The following is an 18378-nucleotide window of genomic DNA, read 5'->3' on the forward strand; positions in this document are numbered from 1 at the left end:
GACACTGAAACTGTTATCATGCTCAGCGTCTCCCGGATGCAGGGCTGAGCGGTCGCATCATGCCACCGCTCAGCAATGCAATACAGTATGATGAGTTGGAGCACATCACGTGAAGTATGTATTGATGTCAGCGAACAGGTGAGGAAAACTGTGTTTTTCTATTTTTATTTGGAAAATAATAAATGGGTAAAAGAGGGTTGTGGAGTTATTATTTCAACTGAAGGACTTTAGTGTGTGTGTTTTTAAACTTGCGGGGTTCATAATGGAGGTGTCTGATTGACTCCTCCATTTCCAACCCCTGGGCTTGATGTCAGCTGAAAATACAATGCTGACTTCAACTCCAATATTATTACCCCACCTGCCATCGCACCAGAGCAAGTGGGAAGAGGTTGGCAAAGCGCCAGGGGGACTCCACTCTGTTTTTGTTTTTTTTTAAATTATTTAAATAATTTTAAAAAGGTGTGGGGACCCCTCTTGGTTCTGATAACCAGCCAAGATCAAGCTAGCAGCTTAGGGCTGCACCTGCAGCTGTCAGCTTTACCTGTGCTGCTTATCAGGAACATAGGGGACACCACAAAATTTTTTTCTTTTATTTTTTTGTTGCACAGGCACCAGCTGAAGAAACGCAACAGCAAACGCCTGCTCTCTCTATCAGTGATACCAGGCGTGCGATGATTAGTACTCTCATCAGCCAACGCCCCTGATCAGTGATCATTTTTACCGCCGGTCACAGCTGCTGGCTCACGTCTGTGTGACAGCGTTGGAACTGCAGCTCTTAGACCTGCGGCAGATGACAGCATGGGAAATGCAGAATGTTCGGGCCCCACCGTTCATTTAAATGGGGTTCGAGTTCGGGTAGTGTGTTGTTTTTTTTTTGTTTTTTTTTTAAGTTTGGATGGACCCAAATATCCACAGGTCTGCCCATCACTAGTCCTATTAATTGTCTCCGTTCTGCAGAACAATATTCTAACTACAGTGCTTGTTTCAAAAGGCTCAGTGCACTGTTCTGCCCACTGGTGTTGCTTGTCCACTGCACTCAAATGAGCATATTCTCTTAACTTTCAGTTTCTACAGGAAGGAGGTAGTGATTAGAACACTAAAGGTGAGATATTTGTAGAGGCTATATCCCCTACAAGACTATGCGCTTAGTTTAAACTCTCAAATTATGCAAATAGACTCCCTTTTAATTTGTACATTATGTAGCATATTTACATCACCTGTCTAATTTTGTGGGTTTTTTTTTCCAGGCATGCATTCCTCGACAGCAACAGAACTGTTTGTTACTGGAGCTTTGCAAACCTCTGGAACGTTTCCAACCTCTGCGCTCTCTGCCTATCAGCACCCAAATACATTCAGCTCTAGAAACTTTGCCACAGCTCCGTCTTTAACTCTCCAAGATGGAACTTTCAGTGCCGCAACTAATGGTCTGCTTTCTCCTCATGACCCTTTGCTGCAGATCAAGACCTCACAGACTCCTACTGCCTTGACATTTGAACGTCTTGGCAGTGCGGTACTAAGTACCGGTATACCACAGTCCTCAACATATCGGTCTGCCCAGGAATCTGCACCACATCTCTTACAGCCCCAGTTCAGTTTATTGCCATCCGCTCTTGGTGGGACCCAGCAGACCGCTCAGCCATACAGTACATCAGTGTTTACTGGTTCTACAGCCTCTATTGAAAGAGCACTTCAGAGGGAATGTAGTGTGATAAAACACCATCAGAGGCCTTCAAGTACGCAGTCCGTACAGGCACAGCTATCTGCTAATCAGCATTCCTTACCCAATTATTTAACAAGTGCGACTGGGGCTGCCTTGCAGGACACATCAAGACAGTCCGCTCTGTTATGTGCTCCTCTTGGAGCTCTTACTCAGGTGAGCAATGGTGGACCGGTACAGAAAACTCCTCAAGTTTCTGTGGAATTATCTCAGTCTTACCCATCTGTCATACCTTCACCCGGTTTCCCCCCCTCTTCTACAAAAGCAAAGAACTGTCCCACAAAGGCACCCCCGAGGTCATCAAAGACCCCCAAATCTCAGAGTGTAGCGTCTCCTGGGCAAACCCAAAGCTTTATAAAGTCTTCTCAGAACCAGAGTTCTGTCATTTCAAGCCAAGCACAAGCTTTTTCCACTGCACAGCTTAGTAGTCTTTTACCTGTAAGCCAGTCCCCTAGCTATGTTTCCACACAGTCCCCCAACCTGCCATCCTCAAGTCAGTCTCAAGTTTTTTCAACAATCAAATCCGAAAAGCTGCCTCCTTTGTACAAACCACTGACTGCATTTTCTAGCCAATCACAAACCATAACCTCTGGCAGCCAGACACTAAGTTACTCGACAGATCAGCCGCTTGCACTGCCTTCAGTATCAAGCGAGAACTACTCTGATCAAACAAGAGATTTGTCTTCTGCTAACCAGACTCAAAGTTATTCTTCCAGTAACACTCAGGGTCTAACTCCAGTCAGTCAATCACAAGTTAGCTATTCATCTCAATCACAGGTGATGTCACCTGTAAGTCCTTCAGAAAGTTATAATTCAGGACAGAACCTACCACTATCATCTCCATCTCTTCCATTTTCCTCTCGTGCTTCCTCTCGTGGACAAACTTTGCTGGCCTCTAGTCCTACTCCAAATTACATTTCTATGCATCCATCCCAGGCTACTCAAGATTCCACTTCCCCACAGTCTCAGAAGTATTTGCCAACTGTCCCCTCATCCTCCTTTTCATCCCCTTCTCACTCTCAAGCATTACAAAATAATAGAACTGCGGACTCCAAATCCTATGGAAAGAGGAAGTCTGAAACCAACCTGTATGCAAACGTAAAACAAGAGGAGAAGTTCCAGATGCCAGATTTGCAGTCATTGCAACAACAAACTAACCTTGAACCTTCTACTCAAGGACTAAGTGATGGGGAGATGAGTACTCAAGAGACGGCTTACAGTGTTTCAAAGGCTGATGACAGATATTCCCAAAGTGTTATCAAAAGCAATTCTCGTCTGGAAGACCAAGTTCTTGGGCTTCAGGGGCCTAAGAAGGATGAGCGATTGATGAGCCCTGTTGGTCACTTGTCTCAGCATGTGAGTCATATAAACAGTTCAGCTGATCATGATGCTAAAAATCCGACAGACCTGTTACAACCCACACAAGTCAATGCAAAAGATTTGAGTCAGCATAACATGTTACACAAAGTGCACGAAACAAAGCTTCCGGAGCAGCCAAGTACTTCTCCACAGCTCCAAGCAGTTTTGAGGCATCCTCAACATCTTCAGCTACAAGGAACGCAGGTACTTCTAGATTCAGATTTGCAAATGTTTCAGCAGTCTATTTTACACTCTACTTTGGGGCAGACAAAGACATCTGCCTCCTTGCAGCGTATTCAGAGCCCTCAACATGTAGCTCCACAGTTCCTTCACATGGATGGACACATTATTCAGAGCAATGGAGGGCAACCTCTACCATCTCTGCACTCGCAAAGCTCAGATGTAATAAAAATGGACACCTCTGATGGGAAGCATTTGCAACAACACTTGCAGCCTAAAGACTTTGGCCAGAGACCACGGTTAGACTCGAAAAATCAGTTTGAGTCTTTGAACCCAATGTGTTTTACAGATTCCATGTTACTTAGTGATGAAAGAAATTTTTTGTCTCATGTTGATGACATTTTAGCAGCTACAGCAGCTCAAGAGTTTGCCAAGTCTTCTAGCGAGGATAATTTGTCTGTCAAACCCGAGGACTCAAAGTCCCGATTCCAGTCCTTGCATATAAGGAACCCACCCACAAACTTTGCACCCCCAAAACAGCCACTAAATCTAAACACACTTTCATTAAATGGTGGCCAAACCGCAATAAACCTTTCCACTGTTTCTACGACTCATTCCAAAAATGCAAGTCTTGATCAAAACCAGATTCAGCCTTTAGAGCAAGACTTGCCTAGTGGTATGGGGTCACCGGTGCTAGGGACCAGTCAGGATGACCACGAAAAGAATTCTGAAATAAGCAAGAAGAATGACTCCAAGGACACTAATGATGTAGCAGGAGATATTGGAGATTCAAAATTCTTGGCCAGTACCAAAAACCTCAGTGAGGAGAATGCTGCATCTGATGGAGACTTTATTATGAATACAGATGAAAATACAGCTGTTGCTGGACAGCACATGTCAAAGACTGATCCCCAAGCATGCAGCAGCTCAAGTGGCCAAATGGAAGAAGAATGCCAAGATCTCGCCCAAGACGGCCTTCAAAATATGAAGGGAACAGACAAAATGCCAATAAAACATTTTACAGACGACGAAAGTGCAAATATCAAACAAGCTAAAAGAAATGTACAAACGAAACGGCCCCTGTCAAAAGGCCCCGATGGGGGGATGCAGTATTCCTCACACAACTCTGAAGGTTATTATGATAGCTACCAGCACCAAGAACGGATGAGGCAGAAGATAAAGGAAGTGGAGGAGAAGCAACCAGAAGTAAAAACTGGTTTTATTGCATCATTCTTGGACTTTTTAAAGACTGGACCAAAACAGCAGTTTTCAGCTCCTGCTGTGCGTGTACCTAATCGTATCAGGAGGCCGTGTACACCAGTAATAAAGACCCCCTGTCCTGGCCCACTCCCTCCGCCTCAGTCAGCAGGTTCTGAGATGGCCAACTCTCCTAAAAAGCCGGAGGAGGAGTTTAAGAAAAACCTAGAGGCCTTGCCTTCTTTTTCTTCTGATGATGATGATTCTGTTGGATGCAATAATGACCTTCAGAAGAGCATCACCACAGCTTTGTCTGCCTTAGATGAGAATGGAGAGAAGAAGAATAAGGCAGGTGAGTGTCTTTTTGGTCCATAAGCGTTTTTTGTGCCATGTTTCAGCCATGGCTGTGTTCTTCATGTTCTGTCAGGGTGGTAAAAATAAATTTTAAACCGCATTTCTAATTTTACAATGTAATGTTACATTCTGCCATGGATGTTATACCCTATCGATAGAACATTTCATACAGTGCCTTGAAAAATATTCATGCCCTGTGCATGTTTCTGCATTTTTTTCACATTACACCCACAAACTTAATCTGTTTTATTTGGATTTAATGTGATATACGAACAGTTTGTTGGGAGCACAACTGGTTTCTAAAATTTCAGTTATTTGTTTAATACATTTAAAATATCAACCTAAATTTACTGTTAACATAAAGTAATCCTAGGCCTAGGTGGTTTTAAGTTCTGTGCACTTGTCACGCCAAGCATCCTTGAAATAAAAGTTTATTTTCTTTTTGGATCACCATTTTAGCGAGCATTATGAATTTTTAAGCTTTTTTTTTTTAAATTTATATACAAAAAATTCACTTCAGAGCAGTGAAGGTGCCTGTGTGCAGAAATGGGGTCTCAGACTAAAATGGAGTCACATAAAAAAATGCCACTATGTAGTGGGCTGCATTGTTAAAGGGAACCGGTCACTCCCAAAATCGAAGATGAGCTAAGCCAGACGGCATCAGGGGCTTATCTACAGCATTCTGTAATGCTGTAAATAAGCCCCCGATGTATCAATAAAGATGAGAAAAAGAGGTTATATTATACTCACCCAGGGGCGGTCCCGCTGCGGTACGATCCTATGGGCGTCGCTGTCCGGTCCGGGGCCTCCCATCTTCTTACGATGACGTCCTCTTCTTGTCTTCACGCTCCGGCGCAGGTGTACTTTGTCGGCCCTGTTGAGGGCAGAGCAAAGTACGGCAGTGCGCAGGTGCCGGGAAAGGTCAGAAAGGCCCAGCACCTGCGCACTGCAGTACTTTGCTCTGCCCTCAACAGGACAAAGTACGCCTGCGCCAGAGCTGCAGTGTGAAGACAAGAAGAGGACGTTATCCTATGAAGATAGGCGCCGGATCGCGACGCCCATTGGACCGCAGCGGGACTGCCCCTGGGTGAGTATAATCTAACCTCTTTTTCTCGTCTTTCAGGATACATCGAGGGCTTATCTACAGCATTACAGAATGCTGTAGATAAGCCCCTGATGCCGGTGGAGCAACTTTGGCTCCAACAGAAACAAAGTTCCCATAAAGCGCTCCTAAATACAAATACACAGCCCACCCTTAGTGTACAATTGGCCACTGTGCAACCCACCAATCAAAACATAACTTGATACATGTCCTCTCACCCAACCACGCCTCCAACTCATTACAATTACATTAACTCTTCCACCTCTAAATTTTTTTTTTTACAACTACATCTTCCCCACTTCCTCCAAATGATTGTAATTACATGTTCCTTCTCCCACCCCTATTGTGCTCGCTTCTCATACTGTGTTAAAAAAGATGTAATTGATTTAACTCTCCAGAGTCCAGACGATTCTCTGCGGCATCACTTCAATTGGTGATGTCAGCCTCTTCACTTTATGACGCATGCGGCAAAATGATGTAATTGCACTGGCTGTGTCATAGAAAACGTGAGGCAAAAGCCTGAGAGGCTTCCTGCATCACGGCTGCAACTTGCTATTGCTGGCAGTGGGACTACAGGAATGCCCCCTGACTGGCACTGCCAAAGGAGCCGAGAAGGACTAATGAAGGCAAGCTGGCCATGGGCCTCCTGGATCCTGGGGTGCTAGGCCAGATTGCCCTTATTATTATCCATCCCTGGCTGCGGGCCATAACAAAATTGCTTCCGTGGGCTGTGTGGTTTACACCCCCTGCTATATTAATTGCTGAGAGACCTTTAGACACCTCCATTTTTAGAAAGTTTAGTAATTCAGGCTTCATTTGTACCTGTTAAGTGTGAAAGTTGACCTGTCTGCAAGAAGCGTACCATGATGTGAAACGCTTGGTAGCGAAGAGGTCATATTGTGCCTATGAGTGCCCATGAGTATCGGATTGTGTCCAGTTTAGGCTTTGTAATCTATAGGAAAATGGCGTGCACTCAGTAGAATAATTAGGTAGGTGCTGGCTGAACGTGAAGGTAGTCCACGATTTTAGCTTTGTAATCTGGCATAGAAGTTCTAAATACTGATCCACCATACATATGAGCGCACATTTGTCCCACTGCCTCTCCTCTGCCTTCATGTGGCGTGTTTTTATTGCTTGTAACTGATATTTTTGGTAAGCTGATGGCTATGGGGGTTGGCATTTTCTTTGCTGCTTTGAACCTCTGGGTTTGCAATCACCCAAGGGTTGTGTGTAATCCTCATCCCTTCCGAATCCTACACAGGACATGTGGCTGCCTATGAGCCCTGTGTCTGGCTGAGATAGGGGATGTAAGAAGCATTCGGACGCACGATCTATACAGCACCGCTGAATATGTTGGCTCTTTATCAACAGGAAAAGTGATATTAATTTCTGTCCCAGACACATTTTGCAGGCTGCTTGTCCTATCAATCAGAGATACATATTCCTTTACAGCCAAGACTGCAGTCATCTTGATTTATGCTGGCTGTACAATTAGTTAGAATGGTTGTACTCACTTTCTTTTAACTTTACAGCTTTGGTTGTCTGCGATGTTTAGTTCTTGCTGCAGCGTTAAACTAATGCTGGTAATAACTTGTTACTGATCATGGATAGCCATACATTTACTGTAGGCATTGAAGGTGATTCCAGGAATTATTAGGACTTGACTGATGTGTAGCCTCAGTCTCTACTGCTCTATAAATGGGAACTTAAGAGTTTGCTTGTCTATTCTTATGAGCAGCTGAAAAAACAACAACTTCAGGAAAGCAGGAATCTCCTCCAGTTTCTTCCCCAAGGACCGTTCAGGAGAAGTTGAAAGTGGTCGAGGCACCGAAAAGCATCCAAACTGAGTCCATACCAGCCGAGCTGCTAGCCAAGTTGCAAGAATGCATTGCAATCGAAGGTTACACGGATGAGGAGGGCACGGAAAGTGGCGGAGAGGGGATTTACCGTGAGCGTGATGAATTTGTGGTGAAGATTGAAGATATTGAAATGCTGAAAGTAAGTTTAAAAAAAAAAAATCCCAAAATCCCTGGTGTCTAAAACCTGTAATCTGTACATGAAGTAAATTGCATTATTACTACACATTTGTAGAGCTTTCATTAGAAAGGTTTGTGATCACTAATAAATAGTGTTGAGCGATACCGTCCGATACTTGAAAGTATCGGTATCGGATAGTATCGGCCGATACCCGAAAAGTATCAGATATCGCCGATACCGATACCCGATACCAATACAAGTCAATGGGACACCAAGTATCGGAAGGTATCCTGATGGTTCCCAGGGTCTGAAGGAGAGGAAACTCTCCTTCAGGCCCTGGGATCCATATTAATGTGTAAAATAAAGAATTAAAATAAAAAATATTGATATGCTCACCTCTCCGGAGGCCCCTGGACATCACAGCTGGTAACCGGCAGCCTTCTTTGCTTAAAATGAGCGTGTTTAGGGCCTTGCATGACGTCACGGCTTCTGATTGGTCGCGTGCCGCTCATGTGACCGCCACGCGACCAATCACAAGCCGTGACGTCATTCTCAGGTCCTAAATCCCTAGAATGAGGAGTTTAGGGCCTGAGAATGACGTCGCGTCTTGTGATTGGTCGCGTGGCAGTCACATGAGCGGCATGCGACCAATCAGAAGCCGTGATGTCATGGAAGGGGCCTCCGGAGAGGTGAGCATATCAATATTTTTTATTTTAATTCTTTATTTTACACATTAATATGGATCCGATACCGATTCCCGATACCACAAAAGTATCGGAACTCGGTATCGGAATTCCGATACCGCAAGTATCGGCCGATACCCGATACTTGCGGTATCGGAATGCTCAACACTACTAATAAAAATATCAGTGACTGGTATATATCAGCCAAGAGCAAAGAATGACACTGGGAAACTTGCAGCAGTAAGGCTAAGTACATACCGTATATACTCGAGTATAAGCCGACCCGAGTATAAGCCGACCCCCCTAATTTTGCCACAAAAAACTGGGAAAACTTATTGACTCGAGTATAAGCCTAGGGTGGAAATGCAGCATTTACCGGTGAATTTCAAAAATTAAAAATGATCATTATTTCCCCATAGTTGTGCCCCATATAGTGCTCTGCACCATTCATATTTCCCCATAGCTGTGCCCCATACAGTGCTCTGCACCGTTCATTTTGTCCCATAGCTGTGCCCCATATAGTGCTCTGCACCGTTCATTTTGTCCCATAGCTGTGCCCCATACTGTGCTCGGCACCGTTCATTTTGTCCCATAGCTCTGCCCCATACAGTGCTCTGCACCGTTCATTTTGTCCCATAGCTCTGCCCCATACAGTGCTCTGCACCATTCATTTTGTCCCATAGCTCTGCCCCATATAGTGCTCTGCACCGTTCATTTTGTCCCATAGATGCTCCACATAAATCTGTGCCGCCGCTGCTGCTGCAATAAAAAAAAAAAAACACATACTCACCTCTCTTGCTTGCAGCTCCCGGCGTCCGGTCCCGGCGTCTCTCCGCTCTGACTGATCAGGCAGAGGGCGCCGCGCACACTATATGCGTCATCGCGCCCTCTGACCTGAACAGTCAGAGCGCTGGCGCCGAGAAGATGGAGCGGCGCCCGGCGGCTGGAACGCGGACAGGTGAATATTACATACTTACCTAGTCCCAGCGATCCTGGCGCTCCCCGCCTATCACAGCTGGTCTTCGGTGCCGCAGCCTCTTTCTCTATCAGCGGTCACCGTTACCGCTGATTAGAGAAATGAATAGGCGGCTCCACCCCTATGGGAGGTGGAGCAGCCTATTCATTTTTCTAATGAGCGGTCCCACGTGACCGCTGAAGAGGGGAAGAACTGCAGCACCGAAGACCGTGGGACGGCAGGGACAGCGCCAGGATCGCTGGGACTAGGTAAGTATGCCTCAGCGCCCTCACTCCCTCACCCGCCGACCCTGCCACCCATTTTGACTCGAGTATAAGCCGAGAGGGGCACTTTCAGCCCAAAAATTTGGGCTGAAAATCTCGGCTTATACTCGAGTATATACGGTACTTGCGTTTGGCTGGTCTGTGGATGGCTGTGTACATCCTCCATTAAGCTCCGCCTACTTCCGCATGTGTCCTGCATACCTATCTTTAACATTGGGTATGCAGGGACATGCGTTGTATACGGATGCGTCTGCATGCAGCGTTTTGACATGCCTGCCGACCGCACAGGAACGCAACTTTTTGCATTCCCGTGTGGTCGGGGGGCAAGTCAAAAGGCCGCATGCGGACGCATCCGCATACAACGCATGTCCATGCGTACCCAATGTTAAAGATAGGTATGCAGGACGCATGCGGAAGTAGGCGGAGCTAAACGGAGGATGTACACAGCCATCCACATACCAGCCAAACGCAAGTGTGTACTTGGCCTAAGCAGATATACGGATCTACTTGCCGCCCTCACATGATATTGGTTAAGGTACTTTCCCATCAGGGAAAATGGCACGGAGATTGGAGGAACAGCACTGACTAGGGAAGTAACAACCCCTTTAAAGTTGTCTAAATTTAGCCCCAGCTAAAGAGTCCATTCAAAGGCACAGCTCCTGCTCTGAAGGACTGGATGTGATTGTGGGATTCATGATGCTCCTTTCCTTCCATAATCACTGCAAAAGAAATGTGATAACACATGCTGCCTTTCGTGGTGTTCTCCCACCAGGGCCGTGGGGTACCCAAAATCTGACTGGACAGTTCTATAGGGGAGGACACTGATCCGTGTTCCGTTTCTGTGGTCCTGGCCGTATCATAAAATTAAGGGTAATTATGTGGTGTTTGGTCGTGACACCACCCGTGGTGTTCGGCAATGGGTGGCCGACGCTGTGGTTTAGGTCCACTGGGGCCGATGGTGACGCAGCAAAGATGGTTCAGCTCCCCATGGGTAGAGCGGGGCCCCAGGGCAAATATATTTGATTGTGCAGATGGTGGTGAACGTGGGGTGCAGAGAATAAGTGAAGGACACAGAGAGGTGCAGTTTTCTTTACCTTTTACTTGAAAGTAGATGCAATCTGGGGTACCAATTACAGATGACGGGTGGAGCCTAGCTTGCCTGGAGGCTTTCAGGGGATCCACCCTGCCAGGTGGGGTTGGGGACTTTCCTTCTGTGCTCTCTATTAGGGTCCCTGCTGCTTGTAGCTAAGCTGCGGCCCTCTCCTGCGTGATGGTTTCTAACCTGTATGGCAGACAGTGTGAGTCTTTTTCACGTCACCGTCCTTTTCCCTGTCAGCCCCGGGCTCTTGGTCTGCTACTGTGCCTTCAGGTGCTCGGTGTGGCCAGGGAACTTGCAGTCCCCTGTCCTCCAGATTCGTCTGTCAGGGAGTACAGCACTGCCCAGCCAAGGACTCTGGCGTCCCTTTTTATCAGCTCTTCGCTCTGGGGTCAGCTATACACAGTTTTTATTCCCTTGAGCTCTTGTCTCTGCTCCTGTCCCTTCCCTCTCCACAGACCAACTGCCAACTCTCCTCTCACTGTCCTGTCAGGAGCTCCAGCCGGCTCCTGTTTCCAAGACAACTCCCCTGTTTACTCTCTCGGCTGACTTCTTTCTGACTCGCTAACCCCACCTGCTGGCCAGAATTTATAAGGAAGCTTCCCTTTCTGGCCTGGAGCAGGAATTGTACACTGTTACCTGGCATGGGGACCTTCCTTCTTGCCTCCAGGCATGACATCACCCCCTAGAGGGAGGCAATGTCACCTTGGCAACCGGACTCTGGGGTGCCACAGACCCCTGCAAAATCTGAATGCAGGCAGAACATTGTAATGTAATCCTGGTTTTGGACCACTGGTTAACCTGAGACAGCTTGGTTAACATTCATTAACTTACCTTTTTTTTTTTTTTTTTTTTCTTTCTTTCACTTTTTAAGGAAGCCTTACATACTGGGAAAGAACCTCCAGCCATTTGGAAAGTCCAAAAAGCCTTGCTTCAGAAGTTTATCCCAGAGATTCGGGAAGGACAGCGGGTGTTTGCTGCTACAAACAGTGTAAGTTCTTTGAAAGTGCTTTGTCCTCTGGATCTTTGGACAAATATAAATATTAACTATGAATCCTGAGCCGCTTGGATACTCGTTGTCATCAGGTTCTGTAGATGGAGATTGGTTTTAAAGGAAATAAACTAGGTTAAACATTGAGATGTCAAAAATACATGGTTAGAAGGCTACTTGTGTCCACCACCCCAACCCTGCCTTTTTAGGCGATCTCAATATTTTTTTGGCACTGCTTATTGCTCTTGGATACAATTTGTGGTCTTGAAATACCATGGAAGTTAATATTGTGATATGTGCACAACAGTTTTTCTCTACATCAGAATGTTGCAAGAGTCGCAAAAATCTAACATTTTGTCCTGGTGTGGTGTGTTGGTTTTTTTTCTAGTAAAGAAACATTAAAGAACCACTCCAGCTTTTATGTTACTGTATATACACGTGTATAAGCCGAGTTTTTTTTTTTATGCTGAAAACTCCCCCCTCAGCTTATACACAAGTCAATTGTCCCAGAAAGCCGTCGGGGGAGGGGTAGCAGCGGGTGACAGAGGCAGGAGCCAGCGGCTGTGGCTAAAGCCTGTGCTGCTGCTAAAGAGAAACGAATATTCATTTGTCTTAGGCTACTTTCACACTTGCGTCGGTACGGGGCCATCGCTAAGCGTTGGCGCGACGTACCGATGCACGCTGTGAAAATTTGACACAACGTGGGCAGCTGATGCAGTTTTTCAACGCATCTGCTGCCCATTGTAAAGTCCCAGGGAGGAGGGGGTGGAGTTCCGGCCGCGCATACGCGGTAGGAAATGACGGATCCGATGTACGAAAAAACGTTACATTGAACATTTTTTCGTGCCGACGGTCCGCCAATACACAACACATCCAGTGCACGACGGATGCGACGGATGGCTGTCCGTCACAATCTGTCGCTAATACAAGTCTATGGGAAAATGTAGGAACCTGCAAATTTTTTTGCAGGATCCTGCATTCTCAAAAAACGACGTATTGTGATGGAAGCTGAAAAACGCAATTGTGAAAGTAGCCTTAGGGAATGTGCACACGTTGCGGATTCCATTGCGGATTTTTCCACGCCTATTCTGCAGAATCCGCAGGCAAAACACCCTGCATTTTACCTGCGGATTTTGTGCAGATTTCTCCTGCTTTTTTACACCTGCGGATTCCTATCATGGAATAGGAGTAAAACGCTGTGGAATCTCCGCACAAAGAATTGACATGCTGCACAAAATAAACTGCAGCGTTTTCGCGTGGAATTTTCCGCACCATGTGCACTGCGGATTTGGTTTTCCATAGGTTTACATGGTACTGTACACCGCATGGAAAACTTCTGCGAATCCGCAGGGCCAAATCCGCTGCGGTTCTGCAGCCAAATCCGCAGCGTGTGCACACACCCTTATAGCGCGCACAGTGACACCCGCAGCCACTGGCTTCTAGAAGACCTACTACTCGCCTTCCTACGCGCCCTCACAGCATCTTATTGGTCCCGGCGCCCTCACAGCATCTTGTTGGTCCTGGCAGAGGCAGCTCTTCCTGTGCCGAGCGATCACGTGGCCCCGCTCATTAAGGTAATGAATATGCACACCTCTCCACTCCCATAGGCGTGGGGGGAATATTCATTACCTTAATGAGCGGGGCCAAGCAATCGTTCGGTACAGGAAGAGCTGCCTGGACCAACGAGCTGCAAGGGGACATGGAAGGTGAGTAGGATGTATTTTTGTTTTATTTAATAGGAACCATTCATACAAGCATAGGGGATGAGGAGCCATGCATACCAGGACAGGATGGGGAAGCCATGCATACCAGGACAGGGATGAGGGGACAATGCATATACTCAAGTCATTAAGCTTACCCAGTTTTCTGTGGCAAAATTAGGTGCCTCGGCTTATACTCGGGTCAGCTTATACTCGAGTATATACGGTAACTTCACCACTGTAGTGCTATCACTAATCCATGTTCCCTGGCCCTAGTATAAATCTACTTCTGCTCTTAATAGTGATTCTTCAGTCCATCGCCGCCATCTTGTCACCGCAGCTTCTGACTGACCGGACATCAGATGTAAGGGTCACAAGCTCAGTGTAAGTCTGTCAGAGCCTCGTTGTAGCCTTGTTCTGGATCTCATAGACTTACACCGAGTGGTGATTTCTACATCGCCCAGCAGTCACTGGAGCGATCCGGCAGGTCAAAAATTGCTGGAAACCGATCGGAGCGGCACCAGAAACAGAAGATGACGGCGATTAATAAGTACCAGACTAGGGGCAGGGAACTTAGATTAGTGGCACCACTCCAGCGGTGAAATAATAAAAATGCTGGAGTGGTGCTTCAAAGTGATGCATCAGTCATGTTAATGCTGTGATCTCTACTGTGTATATTTAGGCATGTAAATGTCTTGTGTGTGATTTTATACTTCTGATTCTATGGGATTTTAGACCTCTGATTAATGTGGACCCACCAATCCACAGAATAAAGAGAAAAGTGTATGTCCTCTGCTCCAGGAGGCTTTTGTTCTCGGTGAAAGTCAGATAAATGTAAGTAATAATTTTTGTTGTGTCTCGCTGACTCTTTCATGGTTTATTCTCTTGTACAGTACCTTGGCTACTTTGGAGATGCCAAAACAAAATATAAGCGGGTATATGTGAAATTTGTGGAGAACGCAAACAAAAAGGAGTATGTCAGAGTTTGCTCTAAGAAACCCAAGAGCAAGGCCCCTGCCATTCCCAGGTACTATAGCCTTACCTTTGATATGTCATAATTTTGGTATAATATGTACGCTGTAGAGTAAATATCAAATATTTCTTGGAAATTTAGAGACTAAATACCAAAACCCTTGTTGTTTAGGGGGTTTGTTTTTTTTCTTTTAACATTTTGCATTTTCAACCTCCATGTGCCACACATAAAAAAATTACAGGGGTACGTACACTACCATTCAAAAGTTTAGGGTCACTTAGAAATTTCCTTATTTTTGAAAGAAAAGCAGTTTTTTCCAATGAAGTTAACATTAAATGATTCAGAAATATACTCTATAAATTGTTAATGTGGTAAATGACTATTTTAGCTGCAAACGTCTGGTTTGTAATGCAATATCTTCATAGGTGTATAGAGGCCTATTTCCAACAACCATTACTCCAGTGTTCTTATGGTACTTTGTGTCTGCTAACTGTGTAAGAAGGCTAATAGATGGTTAGAATACCCTTGAAAACCCTTGTGCAAGTATGTTAGCACAGCTGAAAACAGTTTGGCTGATTAGAGAATCTATAAACCTGACCTTCCTTTGAGCTAGTTGAGAATCTGGAGCATTAAATTTGTTGGTTCCATTAAATTCTCAAAATGGCCAGGAAAAAAAGTGTTATGGACAGACGAATCCAAGCTTGAGGTGTTTGGATCGCGCAGAAGAACCTTTGTGAGACGCAGAACAACTGAAAAGATGCTGAAAGAGTGCCGGACGCCATCTGTCAAGCATGGTGGAGGTAATGTGATGGCCTGGGGTTGCTTTGGAGCTCGTAAAGTGGGAGATTTGTACAAGGTAAAAGGGATATTGAATAAGGAAGGCTATCACTCCATTTTGCAACGCCATGCCATACCCTGTGGACAGCTCTTGATTGGAGCCAATTTCATCCTACAACAGGACAATGACCCAAAGCACAGCTCCAAATTATGCAAGAACTATTTAGGGAAGAAGCAGGCAGCTGGTATTCTATCTGTAATGGAGTGGCCAGCGCAGTCACCAGATCTCAACCCCATTGAGCTGTTGTGGGAGCAGCATGACTATATGGTACGCAAAAAGTGCCCATCAAGCCAAGCCAACTTTTGTGAGGGGCTTCTGGAAGCATGGGGTGAAATTTCTCCAGATTACCTCAGCAAATTAACTGCTAGAATGCCAAAGGTCTGCAATGCTGTAATTGCTGCAAAGGGAGCATTCTTTGACGAAAGCAAAATTTGAAGGAGAAAATTTCAAATAAATTTTTTTTTTTTAATCTTGTCAATGTCTGGACTAGATTTTCAATTCATTTGGCAACTCATTTGATTAATAAAAGTATGATTTTTCATGGAAAACACAAAATTTTCTGGGTAACCGTAAACTTTTGAACGGTAGTGTACAAAAGTGCAAAGGGAAATAATCCTATGCCCGTGTAAAGCAAAGTTGTATTACAGCCCTCATGAGAGTTGTCACCCGATCACCTGATACAGTACTGGACAACAAAAGTGCTTGATTAAAAAAGGCCACACTTTGAGCATTCTTTGTTTTGGGAATAAAAAATTAAAACAAGAAGGGGACCATCTCAAATCTTCCTCCCCTCTCATCCACTCCCCTCCTCCACCCCCACCCCCCCAAAAGCCACAAATATAATATATTAATAGAGTATTGCCCTAGACTGGTCACTTTTAGACACGTCATGGCTTTCAAAGTCTGAGAAGGTTAAAAGAAGTAAAAAAAAGACAAAACATGCACAGCAAGTCATTTTGACATTGTTGTGCATATGTTTATTTTTGGGGGTTTAGGAGTGAGAAGGGGGGTTTCAGGCAGAATCCATCTGAAAAAGACGTCATGTGGACATACTCTTAGGCTATGTTCACACTTTGCATTTTTGCGTTTTTTAATGCACATTTTCAGCTGCATTTCACAGTACCAGCAAAGTCTGTGAGATTTCAGAAATCTCATGCATACACCTTGTTTTTTTTCTTAACAGTTTTGTCAAAGAACTGCATTTTTGCAGAATGCAGCATGTCACTTTTTTCATCATTTTTCACCCATTGAAAGCAATGGGTATGCAAAAAAACCTGCAAAAAATGCAGATATCTGGTTTTGCTGCGTTTTCGGTGCCAAAACCTGATGTTGAATCAGATTATTTTTTTATTTTCTAAACTTTATCAACATGCACAAGAGTCAAATGTACTCTTGATAAAAACACAGCAAAAACTAAGCAAAACCTTCTTTTTGTAAGCATCTTAACACCTTTACCCCCCTCTCCCCCACCAAAGCTTTTTGCACCTTCATGAACAGGCCAAAATGTACAATTCTGACCAGTGTCACTGTATGGGGAAATTCTGTATTTTTCAGACTGAGACACAATTTTTTTCCCTTCAAATCTTTGGAAGAAAATGGGGGGTGGGAGCTGCAGTGGCAGAGGAGCTGGGTCACAGGAGGCAGAAGCCAGCTGCTGCTGCTTACACCTGTGCCCGCTATTAAAGATGAAAATTCTATCCTCCCCACTTCCATAGTCCCTCCCACCTCTATTCTTTGAAACCGGTACCGAGAGGTAGGCGGGACTATGGGCATGGGGAGTAGTGAAAATTAATTTTTCTTTAATAGAGGGCTCACGGCGGCTGCGGCTAACAGTATGCCCACTATTAAAGGTAAATATTCTCTGCTCCACACCCCATAGTCTGGGCGTGTGGAGCGGTGAGTTTTCCAGCATCTGTCCTCAAAGTGTAACAGCACATGTCAGTGCCATGCGCTGTTTACAAGCTGAAATCAGCTGCTGACATCAGAACAGGACGCTGCGAGGAAGTGGAGGGAAGGTAAATAGAATGGTTTATGTTTTTATGTGTACAAGCGTGATCGGTGGCCCTCTATACCAGGATGTGAATATTGGGCGTATATGCCCGAAAATTATGCACGAACGAGCACACTTTCACTCTGTCAGCACCATTGTAGTCTATGGCTCAAAGGCACATACGCCTGAATTCTGTATTGGGCAATTTGAAAGCACCCTTACTAAACCTCTTACCTTTTTTAACTTTTTTTTTTTTCTCGGCCGCTTCATTTGGGGGGGACATATGTATAGTCGACTGACGCAGTGTTACATTCAAAATGAAAATTGGCTCCTCCCCAGCAGACTAAGGCTACTTTCACACTGACGTTTTTTGCCAGACGTCGCAATGCGTCGTTTATGGCAAAAAACGCATCCTGCAAAGTTGTTTGCAGGATGCGTTTTTGCCCCATAGATTAACATTAGTGACGCATTGCGACGCTTTGCCACACGTCGCAACCGTCGTGCGACGGTTGCGCCGTGTTGTGGCGGACCTTTGGGAGCAAAAAACGTTACATGTAACGTTTTTTGCTCCTGACGGACCGCTTTTTCCGACCGCGCATGCGCGGCTGGAACTCCGCCCCCACCTCCCCGCACCTCACAATGGGGCAGCGGATGCGCCGGAGAAATGCATCCGCTGCACCCGTTGTGCAGTGCGTCAAACGCTAGCGTCGGAATCTCTGCCTGACGCATTGCGACGGGGAGATTCCGACGCTAGTGTGAAAGTAGCCTAAACCTTTGCTGCTATCCACAGGCTTCCTCCATTTTGTAGTGTCAGTTGGAGGCAATGTCTGTCTCAGACCTGTCTTAGTCATTAGATGTTAACCGTCTTTTTTTTGTTTTTCAGCTGAATCATGTTGAGGGTAAAGGGGTGCAATTGTGTTCTATATTTCACCCATGTAGTTACTGTGTACAGGCTGTAAATGTGCAGTCTGTATCCTATCGT

At 45.4% G+C, this 18378-nt stretch overlaps 1 protein-coding gene across 1 annotated transcript in view; it reads left to right on the top strand.

The window, feature by feature from the left end:
* QSER1 (glutamine and serine rich 1) overlaps positions 1-18378 on the top strand; it is a 159712-nt gene that overhangs the window by 110174 nt on the left and 31160 nt on the right. The window contains exons 4-7 of the mRNA XM_069738904.1: positions 1248-4805; positions 7648-7907; positions 11779-11895; positions 14489-14622. Of these exons, the coding sequence (XP_069595005.1) occupies positions 1248-4805; positions 7648-7907; positions 11779-11895; positions 14489-14622 (4069 nt within the window). The remainder of the gene's footprint in view (positions 1-1247; positions 4806-7647; positions 7908-11778; positions 11896-14488; positions 14623-18378) is intronic.

This window comes from Ranitomeya imitator, chromosome 9 (assembly GCF_032444005.1).
Source record: "Ranitomeya imitator isolate aRanImi1 chromosome 9, aRanImi1.pri, whole genome shotgun sequence".
NCBI lineage: Eukaryota > Metazoa > Chordata > Amphibia > Anura > Dendrobatidae > Ranitomeya > Ranitomeya imitator.